The sequence below is a fragment of the Balearica regulorum genome, chromosome 3 (genome assembly GCF_011004875.1).
Source record: "Balearica regulorum gibbericeps isolate bBalReg1 chromosome 3, bBalReg1.pri, whole genome shotgun sequence".
Lineage (NCBI taxonomy): Eukaryota > Metazoa > Chordata > Aves > Gruiformes > Gruidae > Balearica > Balearica regulorum.
In genome coordinates this window covers 64,357,049-64,384,578 of record NC_046186.1, presented here as the reverse complement: position 1 = coordinate 64,384,578, position 27,530 = coordinate 64,357,049, and the positions used below count along the sequence as shown (strand labels likewise).

Here is a 27,530-nt window from a genome sequence, read left to right as displayed (position 1 = left end):
ACAAAATCATAGCTCTTTTCAAGAACCTGGCTACAGTTCAAACAAAAGCATCCCTAGAGTCACAACAATATTCCTATTGCATAAACTACCAGGCCTCGTAGACTTTGCAAAAAGACATAAAACATTTGGAAAGTTTGAATACAAAAATGAAGCTAGGGAGAGCTTGGTTCCACTCCATGACACAAGACGGGCCTTGTGACTATGGTACTCCACAGATCATGGGAAGCTTTGTTCTGATGGTTGGCTTTTCCTCAGACTCCATGACTGTGAGAGATGCTGTCCTCTTGGTGGATAAATTCCCTACGTGTAAGGTGGGAACAACACTGGATTTCTTATGGTTTTCACTCCGCTTGTCTATTTTAATACTGTCAAGAGCAATACTGCTGCTCAGTATATGTATAGCACTCCTGACAATGACACCCTGCAGTCAGCTGAAGCCCCAAACATCACTACAGTGCTTATAAAAACAGGGCAACATATGGAGAGGAAGAAACATAACCAGCAGGGGCTTGGCAAAAAAAAGAAGGTCGTATACCCAGCCACCCACCATTAGTCTTGCTAATCTGTTTGCCTGCAGAGGACAGATTTCAGTTTGAGTCTTAAGTCGTTCAGAGATATTAGAATGGACTTCTTAAAAAGCTTTTATTTTCATTTCATCAGATAACATAGATTTGAAGGGAAAAACATTTCACTGCAGACAGGATCATTTTTCCCAAGCAAATATATAGACCCAGGTGAACTAGAACGAACTGTTATAGAGATGGACCACAGTAGCATTATGAGGGCCAAAAACATTTGGAAAAGTAAGTTACTCAGCCAATAACAATTTTGACACTAAATATACAATTGCCCCAATTATTTCTTTTTTAATAGAAAATGCTGATGCACGAGAAAAAGAGTTGGTTTTCTTTTTTTTTTTTTATTTCTTTGAAAATGCTAGACTTAGCTGCTATTAATTCTGGTTGGCACTATCTGTGAAATGTTTTTAACGGAATAATATGACATGGAAGCAAACCTTACTGTGAATAGAACAGACTGAATGAAAGCCAAAGGCAAATCCAATTTTTCCATTTAAGCTGTAAGTGGAAGAATCAGATTAATAAAAAAAAAAGTTGACGAACAGTGTAATCCTGACAAATTACACATTTTAACAAACTATTTTTTTGACCTCAAACATCTTTCCATGGCCTCACAATACATACTTTTTGACATTTCAATAAAAATTGCTGTTAAAAAATTTTGGAATTTCCACATTTCCATGATTCCTTCAAATCTGCATTACAAAGGATGCATTTCTTCCATATGGTAAAGCAGAAGCAGGATAATAATAAAAAAAAGTACAAGAAAAGCACACATAGTACAATCATATTCACTAACAACCACTTCCAGGTGGCATCCCAAAGTAAGCAACCACAAAAGTGGCCAACATTTCCCCCACAAAATATTTCTATTTTTGTAAGGAGCAATTTTTCCATGGCAACAGATTTTTGCTGGTCTGTTAGATAATTATGATTCCAGATTTATTTGTATATTGTACTTGCTTTCTTTCATTTTAATGAATATTTGTGAAATCTTGGACGAATCAATACAGCTACACAATATATACTCATCTATTCAAAATTTTTGAAAGAGATGCTAATCTACAAGTACATCATCTCCACACATGGGATAAAGACTGCTAATGTGAATGACAATGTATGATAGTGAAAAGACAGAATTTATTTAAGATTTAAATTTCATGTAGGTTTTCTACTGGCTTTTTACTCACAGATGTATTGTACCCAAATCCATAAATCATAATCTCCTGAGTCCTGTGACACCAACCAGCTAAGCAATCATTGCCAGACAGTGCAGTGGTACAACATTAACTATAAAAAAATAGGTAGGTAGTTTGGAGATTAATAACAACCCAAAGAAACCTTAAACACTATCTGAAGGCCAAAAAGATTCTAACCAGGACAGACACAATGAACCAAACTATTGTTAGCTTGAAATTTTACTTAAAAAAATGAATCTGATTTTTTTTTTTTAGTTCTAAAGCAAGAAGTCTGACCTTCTGACACTGTTCTCTCACTAACAAGGAAAAAATCCACAAAAATAAATCTCTAATTTACTGTAGAAAAAGAATTTAGCATAAAAGAAACAAGTATCAGCATATGTGATGTAACATCAAAGAAATCTCAATTAAAGTACTTCTGCAGTGCCATTGAATGATTACAAGTTAACATTACTTGCTTACTTATAGAATCATAGAATACCAGGTTGGAAAGGGACCTCAAGGATCCAACTCAAAGGTCTAACCTTTCTTAGTAAAAGCTCTGTCTAGACAAAAGCACAGTCTAGACAAGATGGCCCAGCATCCTGTCCAGCTGAATCTTAGAAGTGTCCAATGTTGGGGAATTGACCACTTCCCTGGGGACATTATTCCAATGGCTGACTGTTCTCAGTGTGAAAAATTTTCCTCTTGCGTCCAATCAGAATCTCCCCAGGAGTAACTTGCACACACTACCCATCCTCTTTTCCATGTGACTCCTTGTAAAAAAGGAAGTCTCCATCTTCTCTGTAGACACCCTTTAAGTACTGGAACATGGTGATGAGGTCTCCCCTAAGCTCCTCTTTTCTCTGTTAGGCTGAACAAACCCAATTCTCTCAGCTTTTCCTCATACGGCAGGCTTCCCAGTCCTTTGATCATCTAGCTGGCCTGATCTCTGGACCCTCTCCAGCCTGTCCACATCTTTTTTGTAGGGCAAGGACCAAAACTGAATCCAGTATTCCAGGTGTGGCCTGACCAGCACTGAGTGGGACAATGACTTCTTTATCTGGTGATGCTCTTGCTGGTACAGCCCAGCATCCTGTTGGCTTTCTTTGCCGCTGCAGCACACTAGTGACTCATATTGAGCTTGTTGCCCACTGGGACCTCTAGGTCCATTTCCACAGAGCTGCTCTCCAGCCAGGTGGATCCCAGCCTGTGCTGCACTCCTGGATTATGTTTTCCCAGGTGCAAGACCTTACACTTGTCCTTGTTGAACTTCATAAGGTTCTTGTTAGCCCACCTTCCAGCCTATCCAGGTCTTCCTGCAGGGTGGCTCTCCCTTCTGAAGTGAGAACTTCCCCACTCGGTTTGGTATCATCCGCAAACTTCATCAGCACTTGATTCCACCATCCAGCTCTTGTACGTATTTTTAAAATACTAAACCAGATTAAATTATTTAGCCTGTGGGAGAATAAAGAGCAGAACCCAAATCTCCTGACTCTCAAAACCAATCTTTTTAAGCATGTTAAAATGATCATGCTGTCCATTCCTATCACAGATAATAGAAGTGAACCTAGAACAGGATTAATAAAGCTCATGAGATTTCATACACAGAGACAGATGTAGTTACACAAATAGCAGCTTTATTTAAATCATCCACAGGACTCCACTGAATGCACAAAATCTATTTTCATGTAACACAACCTAGATAGCAAGTAAACATAATTACTAGTGGAAAAGTACTTTCCAACTGGTAATTTTTTTGTCTGATACAAAATGTTGCAAAGCTAAAAACTGAAAGAGCTTCAAGTTATTTCAGAGAAGATCTCAACAGAGTCTTTTTCTGAAAAGAGTAAATTGTTTAAAAAAAAAAAATCAGTGAAAACTTTTATTTGTTTTCCAATATAATTAAACATAAGTCTTGGGGAAAAAAATTATTTCAAAATTGACCTAACTTCTTATTAAACCATTCTTCAGCAAATGGCAATGTTGGCTAGATATCTAACTCTAACCCAAATGACCCAAAACATATTAATTCACTGTAAAAAACTGTTACTGCATTTTTCTTTACAACACTAAACAACTGTTTTACAATATGAGATTCTAATATATAATAGATTCTAATATTATAACCTGAAAATGCTTTATATTCTAGCATAGGCTGCATACAATACTTTACTATCGTTAGCACGTACTGTAAATTGAGGATCAAACTCATTTCCTGAGAAATATTTCAGTTTGCACATTAGAGGTTGACTTAGTAAAGCTTACTGAGCACAAGGCTCAGATGGATTCAATACTGAGCTGGTATGTCTTGAAGCAATCGACCGCAAATGAAAACACCCACCTCACTTCATTACATAGATCTGATACAACAAAGTAAGCCAGTAAAGTATATTTTAATAGCTTGGAGCATGAACAGCAGTTTAGCTAAAGTGCAATGAAACATAGTAACTCTGTAGCCAGTTTGCTCTCTAGATGCTCAATTTGTACAAGGTACATGGAGTAAATTGAAGCCTTTTATTCTTTTATCCCTTGAGGATCTGGATTACAAAAATGATCAAGTTTAAGGAAGCCTTGAACGTTGTTCATGATGGCATTTCTTCTAGCACATTCAACAAGCAAATTACCAGGAAATAACATAAAAAAACAAAGAGTGGACCCACAGCACACACAGTCTAATGGAATATAAACCTCTAGTAAACTGTTTTGGAACTCGTAACAGACCACTGTCATAGCAGAACAGAACATTATTTCCTTCAGTTTTTTCAGAACCAGAATAAACACAAACATCTTTGTAATTAGTTGTCTGCAAGCCCCACTCAACAGCTCTTTGTTTTGCCCTGTGCTACTTCTGAAGCAGAAATGTAAGCTGAAGCTTCAGAAAGCTGAAGTCAAAGACTTGACAACTCCAGTTTTGGTCCAGGAACTTACACATGGAAAACACCTCTTTATTGAGGAGTTGCATTCAAGGCTATTCCTTCCCACCTAATTCAGCAACCACCTTCTTAGTAGATGTACACCTTCCCCATCTCATTATTTCCTGCAAAATAGTTTGTTCATTTTTAGTTTTCTTTCACAATTTGGACCCCAAACACAGAAAGGTGTGTCAAGACTACATGCCAGCCCGATTTATGAAACTACAGCTTGACAATCCCTTGACTACATTCATTTGTCACTAAGAGACCAGTAGCAAGAAGACAAACTTTCTGAAAGGCAACTCACCATGTCAGGGCTGGCAATAAAAGAAAATATGAGATAAATAATGGTTTTTAATTTCAACCTCAAAGCCCAGCACTGAATGCAAGGGCTTACAAAGCATGGAGGCTGGATTTACAAGTTCATTTGTAAACCAGCAAAGCTACAATTCCCTAACATCTTTGTCAACATAATAAAAATTTCTCAGAAATGATCACACCTTGTTGTGGTATGAGAAAATTTTTTGATCTGGGCTTTCAGTCTGAAAAGTCTTTGAGCAAAGAATACAAACAATTGATCTAAATACTGATGAACACAGACATTATCTTGCAGATTTAAGAAACACCTCTTTCCCTTATTCATGATTTAAGATGTTATGAAAACTATGTATCTGCCCTGATCAGTAAACTTAAGGAGTGTAGTTATGACTTAAAAATGAATGCATCATTAAAACTGAGATCCCAGTAGCTAAGATAAAAGCTAGGAGTCATTCTAAATCTGGGCTTTGTTGAATGCAAAACATTCATATTTTCATTTGCCAGTGTCATATCTGTATCAAAGACTACAGTTATGCAGATAAGGGTAAACTAGTACTCATTAATTACTTCCCACTGTTAAATTTAAAGGGCAATAAAAACAGTTGATACTATAAAGCATGCTTTCTTTATAAACCACAGGACTGTGCAAGGCCTATCACTCTGCAGTTATGGTGAATCATTTAGTAGAACTGACTTACATTTGACTATATACTAATGCTGTGTGCATTTGGCACTTTATGTGCTTCCCACCAATTTGGTCTCTGGGTGAAAAAAAAAAAAAGGGAGACCTTCTGGGCAAATGACGCAATGACTCATTAAACCCTTTTAGCTATGAAGATGCTGTTAAACATTTATGTCACTTCATTAATGCCATTTTCCACATCGCTGTTTTTTCAGTGTAAGGCAGACATTTACCAGGGCTCTGGTTTGGTGCCGCATGTACACCTGAATATCCTGCTTATCGGCTCAGAAATCGTTACTGACATCACAGTTATTTACATATACAAAATTAACAGTTTGTTCTGTTAGTATTAACTCCCAATTTCAAACAAAAAAAAAGATAAGCCATTTACTTGCTTTTTGAGACTACAAATGATTGTACATGAAGACAACAACATTGTAAAGTACCTCACACGTCTCTGTAAATGTTAAATGGAAGTGTATTAGATGCTGAATAAAAGCTAATTTAACTAAAGCATCAGACATATTTATCTTCTGTAATCCAACTGCATTTTATTATCCACAGCAGACAGACTTAGTTTTCCTGTATATATTCAGATCAGAGACTTAATGAAGTAAAATAACCATACTTAGTACCAAATTCTTTTTCAATTGATCTATATTGCAGTCTTCGGTTTCTCATTTTCTTCACCTGTATTCATTTCCTAGCCTCATAATAGTTTGAGAAAAAGTCAGATTCCAAAAGCAAAGATTTAACCTTATTAGCTTCAGGCAAAAGTTGTCTAGGCACATAATGGTCCTTCTGAGCAGCTATTTAACTGTGGCTTGCAGTTGTGTTTGGTTTTCTGTTTTCAGTGTTCATAAACTAATTAGTTAACTGGAAATTAAACTTCTGCTGGCATCTATGTGGATTCAAATAAAGGCAGAAAAAAGGCAGAGGTGAGGCATGCAAACGCTTCCCAAACCTCCTTCTCTCGTATTTTCTTTAAAATAAAAAAGTGCATTGCTTTACTTAAATTTAGTTAAATCAGAAGCATTTAAAGACCAACATTTTTTCCAATCTATGGTTAACAATATACCTAACTTATTATACTAACACATGTAAAATTAAAGATGCTGCTGCAACATGAAACAGTTCACTTCTGGTCTGAAGTGCTAAGACTTTATACTACCAAGATTTAACTATGCGGTTGTGAGTAGGTATGTGTGAGGTGGGATGAGAGGGGACAGGAGGGGCAAGAGAGAAAAAGAACACACACACATACTACAATTCTAAAGCAGTGCAGCCTCCTTCCGAAAGGGAATGTCTCAACACCCTTCAACAATACCCTGCAAAAAGCTATTGTTTTAAAAAGCTAAAAAACCAAGGGAGATGAAGTACAAAAAATTTCCCTCCAGACACATTTTCAGTTACTAATTTGCAAGATAACACAAAGTTGCAAGAGAAGAGACCACAAAAGTTCAGGCGAACCCTTCCAGTAAGTGTATCAAAGAAAGGAACAGCTGTAAATTCAACACAGTACTGTAATATTTTTCTCCAGCTCCAACTTTAGCTCAATAGAAGATCAGTCATCAGTGAAATTAACCTTCTGTCCCATAATTTTCTGTCATCCTTACAAAGTGCATGGATCATAACAAGTTTCAAATGAGGAGGTCCAGCCTCCTGAACAGTTCCACTTGACTTTCATCACATATCTTGACTGACAGAGTAGAATGCCATTAAACACTGAACAGTGAAGTAAACTCTCTGAACATAACCTGTCTGATATGCCTTTCTTTCAATAAGGAAATGGCATTTATACCTAGAGCGAGAGGGTCATGAGTACTTCTACTACCCACAGTCCTGCTGACTAAAGAAAAAACTCCCAGTATGTATTTTCTGTAGTGAAGTAATCTAATCAAACCACGGGAAAATTCCAATTCTAAAACCAAATGCAAAGAAACCTTTTTTCACATTGGTATGTCATGATTTCCATACAAGATCTTTGATTTGAAGTTATTTCATTTAGAAGCACACCAGATGTTTTATTTTGGAAACCATAAGAAAGTTCACCATCATTTTGAAGACTTAGTTTTCTCTTACCAAATTATTTTACATCTAGCATTACACAATAAGATTTTTACTTCACACCTGAGTAGTACTTACAGAACAAAAACATTGTGTCTTTTGTGTGTGGTTTTTCCCCTATAAAATACTACAGAGCCATCAATTGGTGAAAACTGACTGTAATTAGATTCAGGCTCCAGCAGTATACGTTAGTTCCTTTCAAGAGTCAAAATAAAATTCACAGAAGAATAGGAACTCTTCAGTGTTTTAGTCAAAACTTTCAACAGCTGCACCCACTGAGTCACTCAAAGAACAGATCAATTGTATGCTGCTGTACCCAAGTTAAGTATGACCACATACAGCATCTAATAATCAATGTTTCCCAAAATTGTTCAAGTGGCAATGTATTAGAAGGGAGTTTGGCTTCGTAGACTAGAGACTCAAATGTGAAATAACTAGCTGGACCATTAAAGCCCTTTTGTTCATCTAGAATGTCAGAAATTTTGTATGAGTGAGACTACTATGGAGGAGAGGCTTCTGAGCAGGAATTTAAAGAGATCATAACATCCCCTAGAATTTGCAAAAACCACTAAGCACTGTTTTCTCCACTTAGCTTTAACCAAATGGTACTTCACTAGTATTTTGTAGTATACTCAGTAGAACTGTTCATACAGCGCACAGGGCTCAATCCTATAAGTTTCTGCATGTCTTATTAGATGGGTACTTCATTAAGTGTTACCTCAATGAACCTTCAAATAAGTTGGAAATATCTGTGCACCAGCATCTGGCTTCCAAGCACTGCTACGTTAGAACAAATACATGTAACTTGTTAGTCCTTCTAGTTCAACTCTGCAAGCTGAGTCGGATGGAAATAGTCAGACTGAAATTTTATTAAAACCATGTGCACTTTTTCATCAAACTTCCCACAGAATAGGGAAGACCAGTATCTGTGTGTACTTACTGTCTGTCTTTAATTTCAGTAACAGGAAAACATATTTATACTTGCTTACCCTCTTGATACAAGAGCTAAACAATTTCCATTTAAATCAGTACAGAAGTCCAACAGACTTGAAATCAGAGAAATTTAAGCCACTGGAGTTAATCTACCTATATTTGTATTAAGGCAGCGTCTTACTGCCCCTCTATTTCCCAAGCAAACTGCACAGCTCACAGGACCCCTCACCCAGTTAGTCAGCAGTTAGGGTCCAGGTCCCTCTCCAAAGCTCTCCTTGTGCCTCTGGAGCAGGAGCAGTGTTTAGAAAACGCTGCCACCTCACCATACAGTCTCTTTGCCTCTAAGTACACCCAACTCAATTATGACTGTATTGACCAGCAAGATTCATAGCACTACCCAAAGCAGAAAAGTAAAACTGATTATTACCTTTCCCAAAGAACAAGGCACAGAGATCTCCAACAGTACTTAAAACAGTTCAAGGGGAATTGACTATGTTTCTCAGAGCTAACAGTCTGCTGACACTTGAGATAATTTGAACAAAAATGTAAGCCAGAACACAAAATAAAGCATATAACATGATTTAGTGGTCAATAACAAGAGTGAGGTGAATGGAAGACAGCTACATAAAGTAACAGAAAAAATTGCCACAAGGTCACTGAAGTGACTGCTAGAAAACTGCTGATCCCTGTTTAAATGGCCAAGAGGATGATTTACAGATTGTAACAGAACCTACAAATCCAGCAGCAGCAACACATTCATCTTTCTTTCTTCCATTTTTATGGATCACACACTACCATCTGCTGGACAAAGTGTCAAACTAATCCAACAGCATACAAGGATTTTTTGTTGTGAGAATCCCTTTACCATCATGTTTACCTGAGACAGATGCAAAACAACCTGGGATGTGTGGAGACCATATAGTGCTGTAAATGACCCCTTCGTGGCCTTTAAAAGTGCATAATGACTTCCCCACAGCTGGATCCCACTGAATGGAGCAAAAAAAAAAACAACAACAAAACACCAAAAACTGTTGAGGTACACATTCAATAAGAAAGGAAAGGGTTTTATACATAAAAAAGATTTATACATACAGAAATGAATAAATGAACTTCTTTTTACCATGTATCATGAAAAGCATTTGTATACTTAGACTGATATCAACTGAAGGACAAAGCAACATCTCAGTTAAAACAGAATTTCAGCCTCATTGTAAAAATAAAGAGGAAAAGTGAATCAATGCTGTTTCTTAACACAAAGAACTATCAGGTCCAAAACAAATGACATTTTTCACCTTCAGCAGAAAACCAACATACCAGCTTGGCTGTTTGATCCCATGAACCAGAGACCACTAGCTGCTCTCCTCTAGTTTGGCTCCAGTCAACACTATATGCCTATAAATGATATAACAGCCTAGTTTAGAAAGAGCATTAGAATACAAGTTTGAGACTCTAGTTAGCCAAAGTTTCATGAAATAGACTTGGATTTGCAGATAGCATCATAATCAGCTAAAACCCCACATGAGTCAAGTACCACAAAGCTGCCAACAATGTCATTCACCTGAACAAAAATTAAACATCTCAGTCTAGCATTGAAGGAACATATAGGCTCAGAAAAGTATCCAAAGTAAAGATGAGTCAAAATGGGAAAAAAAAAAAAAAGATAAAAAAAAGTTCTAACAAAATCCACATAGAACCACCATCACTAGAAGTTTCTACCACTGTAAAAAGCCATAATTCAGACTGATTTCTTATCTCTGATCTAATTTTATTCAAGTATCTACAGTTTCTAATTGCTAGCAATGTAAATGCCATCTCTCTTCAGAGCTGACTGTGGACTTGACTTTGAGGTTTTAGCTGACTAATAATAAATGCTTTTTTTATTTAATTCTCATAAGAAATACATGCCATAAAATACTCCTGATTTTCCTATCTTCCAGGTTCTATGACACACTTTTTTAACATTCATATCCTCAAACAACTATCCTTCCCCTTGAATCTGTGTGATGGCCCGTGTTCAACTTCTAAGCTGTTGCTGTTTGGAAATGCAATGTATCAGTACACAGAATGCCTCTTTCGCACAAGAGCTCTACGAAGTCAGCTCAATTGAAGTGTTTGGCTTTCATATTCACGTCCAAGATTTTCCATAAAGAAATCAGTCTCAGAAATATGCACCTGCATCACACAATTCACTTAGCCCCACGTATTTGGGATGTATCAGATCTACTGCACAGATAACGCAAAGCGCGCCTACGGCTCACAGATCACTCGCAAGCTATCAGCACGTAGATCTGTTGAACGCGTGTTGTGACATGGATCCACATACATACGGCAGACGTGGTTGGGACTGCCCAGCACTCTGCAGCTGCATTGGAGGCAATGGGACCTGGGCAAATTCTCCTTCGAGCAAGAATTACAAACAGAACAGACAAACAGGCTCAGAAAAAGCAAAAGCTTTTTCAGTACCTGAAGGGGGCCTACAGGAAAGATGGTGAGGGACTGTTTATGAGGGAGTGTAGTGACAGGACAAGGGGTAATGGGTTTAAACTAAAAGAGGGTCGATTTAGATTAGATGTTAGAAAGAAATTCTTTACTGTTAGAGTGGTGAGGCACTGGAACAGGTTGCCCAGAGAGGTTGTGGAGGCCCCATGCCTGGCAGTGTTTAAGACCAGGTTGGATGAGGCTTTGGGCAACGTGGTCTAGCGGAGGGTGTCCCTGCCCATGGCAGGGGGGGTTGGAACTAGATGGTCTTTGAGGTGCCTTCAAACCCAAACCATTCTATGATTCTGATTCTATTTTCCATTTGGCATGTGACGGGTTCAGGTAATGGTAAAAGATGAAAAGAAGAAGGTGTGGAGAACCAAGTAAGGTCCTCTTTTATTATTCTTTCCTATCATTCATGCTATCATCCAACATAAATTTACAGACGCTTCAACAGAAGCTGTGTTGCGCAACTGGGAAAGACTAACAACACAGCATAAACTTTACTTATTAATCTTTTAGTGTTTTATCTTCAATCATAAAATACATTAATACTAGTTTACGCCTAAACAGCAGCAAGAAATGCCTCAGGCAAGATGAAAATATGATGAAAAAAAAGATGTAAAAACATAAAAAAATAGCTCAAAATAGATGTTCAGGCTCACTTTACGAGACAAATATAATTCAAGCTTTCTATTGTCTCGCATTCCAGTGAGACTTCATCAAACCCAAAGTAAATTAGACTAATTTATTCATGAGATTCAGCAGTTGGTTAGTGCTGAAATAAAACTCATTGTCCTTTGATAATAAAAAATGCACATTCTTTTTGAGGAGGGACAATGATCTCCTTTAGAAAACAAGAAACAGGTCCCCGTCAATCTTGCATTAGAAATAGTATAAAACGCAGTGACAAAATTGTCATTAGAAATGTCAGACAGGGATTAAGGATTAGGAAGGTAGTCAATCATTTTAAAGAGCACTGTCTGCCAGTGCTTACCAGAAACTATTAAGTATATTCCCTCTGAGATCTATCCTCTTAATGCATGTTTATAAAGAATCAATACAAACCTTTCATATCTTGCAATAAACACTCTGCTCGTGTTTCCTATACTGTCTTTCTAACTCATGGTTGAACGCATCCACCTCCCCATGCTACCTGCTAAACTAAGTCTTGGACACAGAAATGTTTACTTCACAAACAACAGATGGTGTAGGAGAACCAAAATAAATTTATGGACAGAATTTCAATGAGAAAATGATAGAGAAAAAAAAAAGTATTATGCTTTGCCTACATCTTTCTGTTACTACCATCTTTGGTAGTGAACACTATTATAAAATCCTGATCACAACTACAAACTTATCTCTCAAAATTCTTTATTTACATAGTATATGTATTAAACAAAAGTAGCAAAATTACAAAGAAATAAGGTACAGAAGATGGACTGTCATGTAACTGCAGTCACTCAGGATTTTAGCTTTGTGCTTTGTATCTGAAAAAATCTTCAGGTCTTTGTGAATACAAAACTGGATTTCCTCCATAATTTTTATTGACTACGCATCCACTAGGTTATTTTATTCAGATTTATGTCATTTAGATAAAGCGTCAGTAATCCAGGCTAAAACTGATTGCATCTAAAGTTCAAAGATTTGACAGAAGTGAGTGGAGAGTTAGAAGGAAAGCATGGGGGGGGAGGGGGGAGAAGGTGGAAAACTCACTCAGAGGAAGATAAATACACTAAAGCATAAATGTCCTTGAAAATATGCAAACATATTTATGAACATGATTATAACATTTTTTTCTACCCACTTGCATAAAGAAACTGAGATTTCAACAAAATCTAATGCAACGGTATCAAACCAAGGCTAAAAAAATACTGCTGTCCCAATATTTGACTACTGTTATTTGAGTAAGATCTTACAGATGCTAGGATGGAAGAGGGTAAGTAGTTCCTAGGTACAACAGAAGTCCTAAGGATCTCATAATGTGTATCATTCTATATCCTCAAGGATAACACTGTTATATGTATCAGTTGTCTGATTTAGACCTATCCAATAATGCTCTCTCAAAAAATCAAAAGACTGCAGTACTTTCATACAACACAATGATTACCTAGCCTGTAAGAAATCACAAACACTATTTCCGAATATATTAGATTTATGCAATTAAATGGTACCTACTACAGCATATGAGTGTACATACAAATATGTACAACAGGTAATTCACTTCATATTCAAAATAATGTTAAGTTATAAATTCAAACAACGGACCCAAACAAAGTTAAAAAATAGCAAAACTCAGTTTTTATTTTAAGTCCACAAATAAATCTTTTGATAATTCCAACATTAGATCATCCATTAAATTTTTCAAGTTTGCCTGGTTTACCTCCTGAGTGTGCTCTTTATAGACTTGCAGTGGACCTCTGGTTTTAGCTGTATCCCAGATCTGCAGAGATCCATCTCCGCTAGAAGTGATCAACACATGTTCATTATTCTCACTCCAGGTCACATCAAATAGGCCATCATTCCAGTCAAAACTAAATCAGAACAATGAAGATATTTGTCCGTGAGAAAGCACAACACAAAAGTCTGCACTAGTGACATGCAAAGACAGTATTTCTTTAAATCACCCTCTTTACTATTCTAAACAGCATTTTTATATATTTGAGTTTCCAGTAATTCTCCTTACAACTTACTTGTTATAATGTCAACTTTTACAACTATATGCCAGAATAGGTTGATTAAGTTAAAGCATGAATGAGCCAAGGACCTTACACACACAGAGAATGAAATCTGATTTCAGTCTTAAACCTGCCAGGCAAACAGAGACAGGGTTACCACGTCTCAGTCTGATCTACGGTTTCTCCAGGATGTTGCTACAGAGGTAGGAGCCCTCTGTCTTTAACAACAGCGGTAAACAAAGAAATACAACTGTTTGTGTTGGGAAAGCTCTATCCAATTCACAACACCATTAGGATGCTGAGTCACAATGGAAAACCAACAGAAAGACAGTGATGAACACATTAAAGATCTCTACACTCCCTTAAAAGGGCTTTCAACACACGAACAACTCATCATATGGGATCCGATACCATATATTAGTTGCTCTGCAACAACTATCAATGACCATGCTGTTATCTGACGGTAAATATGAATTTATTTACCCCCTTTTCACTGAAAGTTCATCTAAGCTAAGGTTAAACTTCATGGCACCCTGCAGCAATGATGAGGGAAAGGCACGCACGCAGAACGTTTCAATAGAGAAAATGACACAGCTTATGGCTCAGGAAGTTACAGACTTTCTAGCACAAAATAAGTCGAGTCACTGGAAACATAGAAATGAACCGTACTAAAACCAGAGCATTTGGAGCACTTTTCAGAACTAAGAGTTCTGAACAGCTTCAAAGACTCTTGCTTTATAATTATGAATTTAAAAGCTCCTCTGAATATGATTAACTATTTGTTAAGCATTTCTATTTCAGTCCTCTTAATCTAAACAACTGCTGTTTCAAAACTTTCTTTTAAAAAATTCAGGTCAACAATGGTCAAGTATTAAACCCCCTCCTTCCTAACCTTTCTCCTCCTCCCATCCAGAACACAAACCAAATTCCTCTCAAACCCTTAGAAATTTGGATCTCTTAGGAAGAGCCTCCATGACTTTATACTGAAAATAGAGCAGGAAGCTGTGTAAGTCAAGCATAAGAACATAAATTTAGGTAGCAATGCACTGTTCCTAAAAAGTTAAAAACTTTAATTTCAAGCTAGGGCAGAGAGGCTGCTTTTAATTTACACTATCAGTTTTCTATAAAATGGTTTCTACTACAGAAAGAGTGCAATCCAGATTACTTCCTATAACAAAATCTATGCATTTGTACATGAACACAAAGACATGTATTCAGTAGCTACTATAGCATAGATACTTTTTATCACCAACAATAACCCAAAATATTTGGGTTGTATCTTGTACTCTCAGGTACATAGTAAGTTTTTTTCTTGCAAAAATAAAACATAAACTTATGTTACCTCCTGAGCAGAGCAATCCCAGCTTCATTTTGTTCCAGCACTGCCAGAGTTCCACAACCTAAACCAGCAAAATAAAACAAAACATCACAACTAGTTCTCCTATGCCAAAGGGAACTACCGTGGTTCTGAGGTAGCTCCAGTATGCAAACACAAAGGGCATCTGAACTTTAAGAGGCCAAACAATTAGTTGCATAAATAAATATATTCTTGTCTTGTGTTGTCTAAAACAATTCTCTAAAGTAATTCATTTACACAAGATTGTTTTGCTGGTTGGTGGTGAGGTTGAAAAAGAAACAACTCGTTTATAAAACATAAAAGTGCATTTTCCCTGTGAGCCTCATGTTGCAGACATACCAGGACGGGGTTCCTTTTTATGTTTTTGGTAACACAGCAGACATAACACTTTCCCCCTCACCCCCTTAATCTTGTAATACAAACACAGCTCACCACAAATGAAACAAATAATTCAATTCTGAGAAACCAGAGACGGGTACTGCTCTCCCATACGACAGGGATACTGTCAAAGTAATTCCGCATTTAGAAGCTTTATTTAAAATTACTGCTTTCAGGAGCAGTACACCCACTAGAAGCGGAAAAGGCCCCCACGCCGAGAGCAGCTCAGCTCGCCTCTCCGGCGGGACCGCGGAGTCGCCAGGGCCTGCCCGGGCGCTCAGGGATTGAGACTACAACAGTCACAATTTTAAGGAGAAAGTATTTTCAGACCTTGCATTCACACGGTGTTTTTCTCTACTACTGCATTTATTCTCGACCCTATAAAATTAGTACTCCTCTGAGAATACAAACCGCGGGTTTGTATTTCGCAAAGGCGGAGAGCCCGGCGGGTGGGGGACCTCAGAGGCGAGCACCGGGCTCCAAGTCTGCTCCCACACTAACCCCAGCCGGGACACAGAAAACGTACGTTGTACCAAAACGAAACCAACGGAAAGGGAAACCCCAAAACGCTTTTACAGACACTGACTGTCGTTCCGGGCACCCAGGCTTCCAGCCACCAGCGAGCCCCCGTGAGGAGCCGCCGCCGGGAACGTTCGTTAACGGTTACCCCCCCTCTCCACCCCCCGCCGCGGAGGCCTCGCCCGCACCTGCGATGCCGTAGTACTGCGCGGCGGCACAGGCCACACGCCCCGGCCAGTAAGGCGAGAACTCCGCCGCGTATCCGTGCAGCCCCGGCAGCCGCAGGACCCCGCCGCCGCCCGCCGTGCCCATAGCCCCCGCCTGGGCCTCGGCCGAAGCGCGGAGGAGTCTCCGTGCCCTCGCCTCGGGCACAGCCCCACCGGAAGCGCCCCGCCTGCCGGGCGGTGCTGAAGCTGTAGCGTCGCCGCCATCTTTGGGGTTGGCAGGGGATGGCCCGGGACGTTCTCAGCGTGGCGGGCCGCGCCGCGCCCCCCGCCTACCCCGGCTCTGCACCGGCCGGCCCGGCTGGAGAGGGCACCGCTGCCACCTCAGGGTCCCCCCGGGACTCCAGGGGGAGTGCCGCTGGCCCTAGGTGGCCGTTCCTTTCTGTGGGACTCTGCAAAGGTGGTAGCTGCTGCCTTAGGCCTCTGTGGCTTATCCCTCCGGTACGGCCTTGTCCTCTGACCCCTTCAGAGGAAAGCTGTAAGCTTCGGAGGGCCTGCTGAGAAATTCGTCACTTGGTACTGTTAGGCTTTCATACATACCCCAGGGTGATGCGCAATTAAAGCTCTTCTGGCCCAGACTAGGCCTCAGACCACTCGCTGCCTGTGTTGCAAGATAAACAATTGTGCAAAATCACCACCTGGTGAGGGGATAACTTCCAAACTTCAAAGACAATGCATTCTTTTATATGCCACGTAAGACACATCAGCTCATTGTGGGCACACCAGCTTGAATACATGAGGTGTTTCAATCCTAGTAGTATGTTACCTGTCATTTTTCCTTTTAAAAAGCCCTTCTAAGCTATTTCATCCTCTAATTTCTTGAATAGATCTGCATATTATAGCATTGTGATGCAATTATGCTTTGTGGAAGTCCTTTTATGAACTTTTATGAACAAAGTTTTTTTTTTTATGAACAAACTTTTATGAACAAAATTTTGTTACACTCGTGACAACTTCTATTTAAGTCAGTGGGAATTTTGCCTTTGAAAGGAAGCAGGGGGAGTTCAGGCTTCGGAAATTAATACTTCCGCAGAACAGTACCTGCAGCTTTTGTTATATTCTATCCTGTGTGTGATATTCAGGACTTTAAAATACAGAGACAGATTATTCCAGTTGGACTACTCCAATTAGTTATAATGACCCATCTACGTGTGTAGAGATAAAAATACAAAAGTATTATTTTACACATTAGGAAGGTAGAGCAAAGGCAGATTAGATTATTGAGATAAGGTTACATCATGTAGCTTGGAGGATAGTTACGGACTCCTGCTACTCAGCCTTATATTTAAAACTAAACCTTGACTACAAAATCTATTGTAAAGCCACACAAATGTCTAATTGCTTAAACTGGCATACAAATGCAGATCACTGAATTAGATCACTGAATTAGGCAGTCCTACTAATTCTTTCATCTCATGGTAAAAATGAAAACATATTTATCAAACATCCTCCAGGATTTTAGAATAAAATCAATCCAAATTCAGTGCAAGTGAAGCTCAATCCAACATATCTTTGGGATTATCATAGCATCTCCCAAAGCTTCACAACTGGCAATTTATAGGCTTAATTTATTGACAGACATCATAGGAGAACAGATTTTTTAACCCTGGGGCAAAGGAATACCTTACTGAATTGACTGCTCCAGGCTACATTCCACCAATTTTAGCCTCTGTGGAATCTTTTTAAATCAATGTATCTTTTCAAAACACAAGTTACAAGACAATTTTCTGAGCAAGTGTTTTAAAGTAATTGCCCTTTGTGACTGGGATGCCAATAACAACATTTGTAAAGAGACATAGCCACCGCAAAGGTGCAGTAAGTAAATTTGGACACGGCCATTTGCGAGGTGGGACTTGGGAATCAAGTGCTCAATGGTGTAAAGCCTAGTTACTCTATGGACAATTTATTACTGACATTTTGAGTATTGGAAAGGTTTAATCAAGTGCATTTTGAAATCTAGTTCATTTTTTGTAATGAGCGAAATTCTGCAAAGAGGTTACGCAGACAGGAAGCAGTTCTTAGCAGCAGCCCAGCTTTGTTTTAAAGACGGATTAAAATAATTTTTGTAGATATAAAGATTAAGAAGTGGATAAAAGGCTACAAGGAAGTCCTGAGAGAAAGACTAGTTCACAAAACAATTTTTAAACAGAGAAGCTTGTGAATTCACGTTTTGAAGATCCTTAGAAGTAGGAGGCAAAATAATACGGCGAATTAAAGTATTTGCATAGGAAGATTTTAAGGCAGACACACTGACAACTAAAGAAATGAGAGCTATTTTACAAGCAAAGAGAGAAGGGCCCAACAAACAAAGCTGCTAAACGTGACTCTGTTTCCTCCTCAGCCCCTGGGCAGCTGAGTAAATTCAGGAAACTTGAAGGACCACCGGCCACAGTAGCATTTTTATAGGCAGCGATTGAAACGGGACGGCCCACCGGCCAGCTCTTTTTTTCCCGGCTGACGCCAACCAGCCGTATCCTGCACACAGCTGTAGATGGCAGCCACGTTCCACGCAAAAGCTGACCGCCTTCTTCTAAGGAAAAAAAAATCCCCAACTACAGTGAAATTATTTGTTTCCTAACCCAACATCACTTCAATGAATAAAAAAAAACCCCCAAGCCCCAAACCAACCAACCAACCAAAACCAAAAGACCCCAAAACAAAACAACCCAACCCAAAAGTTGCTTAGAATATAACTTTTAGGCTATATTTACACTGCAGTCATTTTTTTGAGCTCAGCTCACAATCATATCCCTCGTTAGCATTACAATAGGTAGTTGAGACGCTTACAGCACTATCTCCACCCCCCCGTTCACTACCCTTTCTGTCCAGTGAGCTCTGCTCTGTTACACACACACGTCCCTCATTTCCTCAGCTTGCTAGCTGACAGCTTGCTTAGGTGTAAGTTGAGCTGGGAACCATCACTGCTGTTTACACAAATCCTGAAAAAAAAAAAAAAATCGTACTGGTCAGCGGAAACAGTTATCAGGATGGCTCTAGTCCAAGTATTTAAAGAAGTTATGAAAAAAGCTTTTCTAGCAGAGAAAGTAGGTAGTGAGCTATTTCCTCCTGTGCAAGGACAGTTAGCTTAAAACACTGAAAATGCTCAGCGACTGCAGTAAGCTTTTTTTCTGTCTTGTAGTTATTGAGCCATTCATTAGGCTTCGTGCTATCAAGATTTTCTTCTACAACAGTGAATGTTTATTGACTAATAGAAATGTAGAGTTGTTTCCAGCTGAAATTCCCGTACAGTCATAAAGCTGTATGAGTTGAAGCTTTAAGAAAAGCGTTGAGTGTCCCAAGGTTCAGGTTGGAAAACTGGCAACACTGAAAATAAACAAATGAAAGTAACCAAGGGAGTTGCAGGAATGAATGCAGAGGGAAAAGGCTCCCCTCATATGGGGAAAGTGAGGGTTGTGGAAGCTGGAAGGAAGAGGCAGCAGAAAGACTTTTCTGGCAGTTTAAAAGATCAAAAGAAGCAATAGGTGGGAAAGATGCTGGAGCAGTGGAAGATTTACATGAGAAGATTTAGAAAAAAGCATGAGAGTTGTTGTGGGGAAAAGGGGTATGAAGCAAGAACAGTGCACATTCTTCACCGTGCTGCAAGGACAGTCCTGACTGATGAAATATCCACCCCCAAGATGTATCCACATTGCTCTGTCAGTTTTTGCTCACTGCCATTTATGTGCACCATGCCATAATGTGGTAAGCGGATTCCTCATGTTATTACTATTACATGATCAGCGGCATCCCTACACAATGGCCACCAGTCTCTATTTACCTGCCCCTTTGTACTTAAATAGTGCTTTTAATGTTCAGTGTAATCATAGATTTACCTCATCTTAAAGACTGGCAGCTGCCTGCCTCATAAGAAAATATTGCCCTCTCTCTATTGAACATAAAGGCTACTTCTGATTGTCTACAGTGATACACTTAGTCTAACTTTTTAGGAACTTTTTTTTTTATTTGAGTTTAATAATTTCTACTGCTTGTGAGAGTTCTGGTCTAAAGCTTACAGAAAATACATTAGTTTACGTACTTTCAATATCTCCTTTGGATTTCTGTGTCTGCAAATGTCTTTAATTTTTATTTTTACACCCATAATTGAAGCATACTAGATTTTACTCCTGCAAACTTCTTTGTCCTGCTTATCAGCAAGGAGTTTATGGTGTATCTCCAATCTCTTATTCCTATATACTATCCTGTAGTTAAATAAGAGGGCCTTAGAGTATGGATGAAATTTAGCATCCATTTTAAACCCAGTATCTGTAGCAATGTATTTTAATCCCTTCTATCAGTTCTGTCAGCACCACCATAAACAAATTACAAAATGCAGATTAGTCTAGAATCATTTTACTCCCTCTACTGGTCACTGATGGCCATAATACATGAAAAATGTAATTTGGACACAGTTTTGTCAAAAGCACATATGTTTTAAATTTCATCTCTATAAATCAGGATACATTGGAACTAACTTTTTTGGTCTTGCATCTTGTTTAGACTAGTTTGAGTCACTAAATCAAGCCTATGGCATCTGTCATGTGCTGTTTGTCACTCATCAAAAATCAGATTTATATTTGCAACTGATAAAGTTGGCAAATTCTCCGATGTTAAAATTATAATTATGGTTAAACCTAGAGGCCAATGATGTATAGCTGTAAAAACATATAATGAAGAGAGGGTCATTATTTCAACAAATTTACAGCTTGTTACAAGTTTTTGTTGTTAAAAAAACCCCAGAGCTGGAACAGGGTGATACTGAATCATGACTATATGCAAACCACCTGGTGCTAAAGATGTTCATTTGACAGCACTTGAGAAACAAGTGAACAAGGTAAGTTTACTTCTGATAACAAATGAGGTGTTATTTTGGTTTTAAAAAAATCCTTGGAATTATTATCTCCTAATCAAACATTAAAACACAAGTGCTCCTAAATATCTGATTGCTCAGTTCAAAGAGTTAACAGATTAAAAGATATGTTTTCCCTTTATGAAACCGTGGGCAACTTGTGTTTACTATTCAATGGCATTTTGACACCCACCTCCCCACCCCCCCAGTTTAGGGCCCAACCTCACTCCCAGCCAGGTCAATAGAAAAACTAACTTTAATTTGGAATAGACACGGTGCTACTAATGAAGCAAGCCTCACAAGTTAGTAACGCTAAGTGGAATAGCATGCTGCTTCCCTCTCCTTTCAGCCCATGACTTCCTTCTGCGCTTGACAAACACGGGCTGTTCTTGAGAACAACAGAGACATATTGTTCTTGCTTCCTGTAAGGTGATGTAACTGCAATGCTGAATGGATTAACACTGATTCTGCATTTTGTGGAAAACGACATTATTTAGAAAAAAACACTGATTGCCATTCAGACTGTAGCAAGAAACAACAACCTACTGTATCTGGCAGATTAGCAAATATTAACTTTTCCCTGTAAATTAGTCTTTAGTTTGCTTGTCATCTTCCCACCCCATTTACCCATTTCTTATCAGCAGAAGCAAATGCCAGGCATATCTCATCGAAAAAAGGGGACTGCTCAACGCAAAAGCAAACAGAGCTACTGAAGGTACTGCAGTGACTAATTTTTCTAATTATTCCAGAATTAATCCTCTGTCTACAGAAGTAATGGACAACAATGATACAGGAGCAGGCTTTGCGCCAACAAGTTGATTAGTCTTAACAAGATCAATTTTAACAGGATGGATCTATTGATACAACATATAAACATAAATATAAATATGTAGAGTACTATTTTCATCCTTTTCTCTTGTACCTATTTAATAGGAACAACTAATAAAATAATTTAAAAAAAAAAGAATCATCCAATTTCAGAGTATTTATGTTCAAAAACAGACTGCAGAAGTCTCAGCATAATTTCCTTTTCCAATCCATTTTGAATTCCTTAGAGATTCACTCTTGGCCTGCAAATAATCTGAGAGTTTGGGGTGTTTACCCTTCACATTATGTATTACTTCAAATGTCAAAGGATCTTTTCCTCAACTGGGTGGCCTACCACACAAAGTTAGCACAGCTTTTGGCTAGAAGCTAATTATTCCAACTAGTTTCCTTTTACATTAAGAAATACGTTTGTGAATTATCAAGCGTTTGGGTGTTCTCAACAGGTAAATTCCAGGTGACTGTAAGAAACCGACATAGTCAGTCAACATACAGGGGTAGTTCCCCAGTTTCCAGGCAGAGCACTTAAAAGGCATGAGGCTGGTACTTGTGACAGCAGCCACAAACCCTTCCTTCAGCGTTTGGGAACACGGAGAGAGGGAGAAACACCCAAAGCACTTACTCATGACGAGCTAGTTAGGACACGCGTATCATTAAAAAAGAAAAAAAAAAAAAAAGGCAGTAAATAGTAAAAATGCCTTTCACAGGACCAGGTTTCACGCCGAGCCGTCACAGACGAGCTCGCCGTCTGCTCACTCACAGGGCGGAGCGCGGGTTGCAGGTAGGGGGCTGCCGCCAGGCGGACAAGCCCCGTGCAGACACGCCGTGGCTCATTCGCCCACCCCGAGAGCTGCCACCCGGGACGCGGGGCAGCCGGGGGCGGTTATTTGTGCCCGGAGGCGGGGCCGGAGGGAGGTGCCCGGCGCTGGGGCCGCCTCAGACCGCGCCGCCAGGGGCTCCGCAGCTGTCGCTCGGCTAAAGCGGGGGCGCCGGAGAGCGATCCCACAAGTGGTTCCTTTTCGCGCCCGAGTAATTTCGCTCCGGGAGCGAAGCGGCCGGAGGAAGAGCGAGGTCCCAGAGGCGGCAGGAGAAAGAGGCCGAGCTGCCGGGGGTTGGCTCGCCGGTTAGTCCCTGCAGGTGTGGGGGAGAAGGGAGCGGCGCGTCATGGTGCCCGCGGCAGACACCGAAGGAGGCTGTGCTCGTCTCCCCGCCTCCGGCCGCCTTCGCTAGCGCCCGAGGGGGAGCCTCTCGCTTCAGCCCGGTAGCCTTTTCCCCTCCAGCAGCTCTGTGGGACCGTTCCGGGGCGGACGGCGCAGTATGGCATCCGCCTAACCCCGGCCAGCGCAGCAGAGCCCGGGACGCGCCGCGGCGGCTGCTCCTCCGCCGGGATGAGTGACAGTAGCGAGGGGATCATCAGCTTGCCGGTGCCCAGCCCTCCCGGCGGCGGCGGCCCCCCCTGCGAGGAGGCGCTCGGCAGACGAGCGCAAGGGGCCGACGCCGGCGCCCGCAGCCTCCTGCCCGACTTGGCCGCGCCGGCGCCCGGCACCCTCTGGGCTGAGGACGGCGCCGCCGGCCCGGGCATCGCGGTGCGGGCCAAGGGTGGCGGCAGGCGGACCGCCGTCACCTACGTGATCAACGAGGCGAGCCAGGGGCCGCTGCTGGCGGCGGAGAGCGGCGCCCTGCAGAGCCTGCGGGAAGCGTGCGAGGTGGTGGGGGCCGCGCTGGAGACCCTGCACTTCGGCAAGCTGGACTTCGGCGAGACGGCGGTGCTGGACCGCTTCTACAACGCAGGTGAGAGCGACCTGCCGGGGCTGATCGCCGCCGCGGGAGCGGCTCGGCCCGGGCTCGCCGTCACCTCCGTGGCCCGGGCCGCCCTGGGTTCACCGCGGGGGGGGCGGGAGCAGGCGTGGCCCTCTCCTGCTGCGGGGTCAGCTCCGGCCCCGGAGCCCTCCGGGGGCTGAGCCCCGGCGTGCCCCCGCCACCCCCGGGCTTCGGTGACACCGTTCGGGCGGCCACGGCGGTTACGTGGGGAGGCAGCAGCGCGTCCGGACCTGTTTTTGTCCGTTCTCCCTCCCCCCGCAACGTGTTTTGGAGAAGAAACTCTCTGACAGCAAGCGTGCTTGTGAATCAGCACTTGTCAGCGCTTAGGATTTTTACCCGTGGGTTAAACATGACCTGGCTTTTTTCTCCAGTCTCCCAACAGAGTGCAGGGATGCAAGTTTTGACTAACACGCTGAGCTCTGGCTGCAATAGGCAGGAGCTGCGAGGCCCCGGGAGCTTTGAAAAGGAGATTTGGCACCAGCCACGTAGCTGGACAGTTTCTTTGTGCTGACTCAGTACCTGGGACACTGTGTGTTTGTGCTTGGAATTTGGTGATTCGGATATTGGTTGCATAAAACATTTATGATGGATGGGCTTGAACAAAAAGTTTTGTGCCCCGATCCAGTTAGTTGGTGGGAATACCCTGTGCTGCATCCTCTCACCCCAGTTTGCCAGGTTTCCCAGAGATAAAATTTTAACACCTTCATTTGAAGGTGTGGTGACCCGAGGTTGTGTGTTACGATTTGCTTGGCCCCATTTTTAAAAATAACAACACAAGTTCCCTGTCTCTTTTTATTTTATTGACAGATATATGGCATGAACGTAGAATAAAAAAGCCTGCTTACTAGACTTGTAAAGACTTCATACAACTAAAATTATAGTACTGAATTAATGTCTCTTTGCCTTAAAAAAAATCGGAAGCAGGAAATTGACCTGACCCACAATTTTAAGCTTAATGTGCGGTATGGTTTTTGCATGTGTGAAATACATGCAAAAAAAAGTTTTGGCTGATATTGTAGTTTCCCCCTTCCCAGGGGAGGGGGGGGAAGAGAAAGAAAAAAAACCAAAACCAACGAAACAAAACCCCCCTGCTCTGGTAGTATTGTAGCCAGTTTCCACAAAAGACTTTTCAGCACGGACATGTTTAGCGGGTCATTTCTTTGAAACTCCGCAAGCTTTGCCTTATGGACTGCTGCTTTCAGTTCAGTGAGGTGGGTGATGCTGAAGCGTGCAGTCACAGTGTCTTCCTTGTGCCTCTTGCAGAGCTGTGTCCTTAGAGATAAAGTTCTCAGAAGTCAGAGGAGCTGTCCTCACAGGTGGAAGTAGGAAGGCCATAGAGCTTCCTTATAGAACCTGTACTCTCCACACACAGATAAGAGAGACTTCAGATTTCAAGCACCCTGAGACTTCTTCGTTCCAGGGCGGGTGAAACTGCAAAGTCTCTTTTGCTTCTGTTGTGGAAGCTGTTGCGTAGTGAGGCTCATGGTGTTGAGTTATCCGTGATGTTTTTCTGCCTCTTACGTTGGTTAATTTTTAGACTCTGAGCAGGGTCTCGGTAGTTCACGGAGGCTTTTCTTGTAATGGGAGATTTGACTTGACGTGGGCCCCTTTTAATTCTGGCAGTAGGCGTCTGGCATATAGTGCTACATAACTGCACACTTATGTAATATAATTTGCTTATTCCAATGGCTTTTGAGCAAACTGTGTAAATGTGAAAACATTACTTTTTCTTTCAGTACTGTTTGGCTGCAGAAATTTAATAAAAATATTGCAAAACAGGAAAAATACTTTGCTTTAGTAGCAAAGCCCATAAAACATGTAAAGAACTAGGAGAGTTCAGCATATCCAGCTCCTGGAGTGAAGAAAGCAGGACGTAGAAGTTTGTGTCTGCTCCGCATATGCTCTGTACTGTCTGAGCTGGCGAGTCATACACCAGCTGCGATCCCCAAACTGTGTTGTGCTGCTGACCCTAGGGCTGAACTCAAGTCTAGAAGGATCTGTGAGTTTTTGTACTTGTTTCTTTATTCCTGTTGCATTTTGTATGCTTGCCCTATATATAATCTTTAAGAACTAGTTCTTCTCCAGAAACTTTAAGCTAGTGAAAAAATGTCTCTCGGGTTAGGAACAGAACAGCATTTAAGAGTAGAAGCTGTGTAAGCTGAAGAATGCAGATGGGGACCAGTGTAGGGAACAAAACCAAAATGGTCATGGAGGGTGTAACTATTGCACAGATTATTTGGTTTTAACTGCTTTAACAGGGTGATGGGATGGAGCACGTGTAGGTGACTGAAACTCCTTCCCTATTCCCCTTCTCGTCCTTTCTCTTGCTGCGCGCTTTCAGTGATCAGACATGATAGTAGTAGTATTGATAAATAATGTAGTGTGCAGGCATTCTTTAAAAAAATGTAGTGTATGAAGATAGTACAGCATGATTGAATGTCAAATAAGAATTCAGCAGCAAAAGTACTTTCAAATTAAGAAATAGTTAATTGACCTTAATCAAGGTATCAAGTCTTACTGGACTCGTAAAGGCCAACTAAGTTACCAGAGTAAGAAATAACGTGATTTCATGAAGGTTTGGAAAAGCTTATAACTGTGTTTGAATGAAGTAAACCAATAAACCTCTCAACTCTTGTAATGCATATAAATCTACTCGGATTTGGAGGGAGGGGAAAGAGCTACAGTATAACATAGCCGCCCATCATCAAGCCTCCCCTTTTAAATATCTTGTTTCTGCTTTGTATAACATAGTCTGAACTCTTGGTGATCTCTGTAGGTTCACTTCATGCCTTTCACTGCTTCAAAGAGAACTTCAAGGAGTATTAAATAAAATCTAATCTCAGATGTAAATACTCATCATCCGCTCTAAATGTAGATTAGCCTACTAATAATCTTCTTCTGTCAGTTTCAGTCAACTGATGGTCCTTAAATGCTGAGACATAATTAGCAGTGCATATGATTAGTGAGTAGGTCTCAGCTATCTATAATTGAACCATTCAAGCACCGAATATTAAGAATGAGCTTATTCTAGCATTTCTGCTTGCATGGTTTAAATTTTGCTTGATTTCAGAAAAAAAAAAAAATGCTTCTTGAGAAGCAAGTGTCAAATCAGCCCTAGAAACTGTTGGAAAAGTGTCTGACAGAAATAGAGATTTTGACATTTATCACATTTTCCTCCACTTAAAGGGACAGTAAGGTGAGGAGAGGAAAATCAAGTCCGGTTTCTTGCGCAAGTTGATGTATCTGGGTTTGATCAGGTGTCTCAAGGGCTTTTTTCCTTCATGAAGAGGATCCTTAGAGGTTGTGGTGTTTTGTTTTGTTTGTTTTTCCTTCAGTTGTATTAAGCTGCTGCGGGTGAATTTCAGGTTTCTCTTAAACTCAGCTTTACTTCTGAACAGTTCAGGAATGTTTAAAGAGTCAGGCAATTAGAAATGTCACAATATAGCAGGGAAACCTTTCTACAATGCGGTAGTCAGTCATGGTGTTTTAGAAGTTACTATAGCCATTGATATTTCTAATTAAATGGTATTTTTTTCTACATTATAATGACTGAATCTGCATATCCTGTTGATTTTTTTTCTTTCAATTGCTCAGTTCCTTTTGAAAACTGAGCCATAAATGAGTCTAGAGTACTTTAGAGTTTATTTGGCTTAGGTAAGCATTCTTTTTTTTTTTTTCTTCTTATCTTTTTCAGGCAATTGAAATTAGCATGGTTTGCGTTCTGTGTGGATCT

General features: G+C 40.5%; 2 protein-coding genes across 5 annotated transcripts in view; one reads left to right on the top strand and one right to left on the bottom strand.

The window, feature by feature from the left end:
* Nucleotides 1-16,468, bottom strand: part of PEX7 (peroxisomal biogenesis factor 7) — a 45,781-nt gene extending 29,313 nt beyond the window's left edge. Inside the window, exons 1-5 of one of the 3 annotated variants that reach the window (XM_075748207.1) lie at nucleotides 16,270-16,468; nucleotides 15,170-15,227; nucleotides 13,533-13,683; nucleotides 9,986-10,063; nucleotides 9,549-9,657 (exon numbers count right to left, since the gene is read on the bottom strand). In XM_075748207.1, coding sequence (XP_075604322.1) covers nucleotides 9,549-9,657; nucleotides 9,986-10,063; nucleotides 13,533-13,683; nucleotides 15,170-15,227; nucleotides 16,270-16,393 — 520 coding nt within the window. In that variant the 5' untranslated portion in view covers nucleotides 16,394-16,468. The remainder of the gene's footprint in view (nucleotides 1-9,548; nucleotides 9,658-9,985; nucleotides 10,064-13,532; nucleotides 13,684-15,169; nucleotides 15,228-16,269) is intronic. The other 2 variants (XM_075748206.1, XM_075748205.1) reach the window with 2 other exon arrangements.
* A 6,449-nt stretch (nucleotides 16,469-22,917) lies between these two features.
* MAP3K5 (mitogen-activated protein kinase kinase kinase 5) overlaps nucleotides 22,918-27,530 on the top strand; it is a 109,250-nt gene continuing 104,637 nt past the window's right edge. Inside the window, exon 1 of one of the 2 annotated variants that reach the window (XM_075748194.1) lies at nucleotides 22,918-23,767. In XM_075748194.1, the coding sequence (XP_075604309.1) occupies nucleotides 23,365-23,767 (403 nt within the window). In that variant the 5' untranslated portion in view covers nucleotides 22,918-23,364. The remainder of the gene's footprint in view (nucleotides 23,768-27,530) is intronic. The other variant, XM_075748195.1, reaches the window with a different exon arrangement.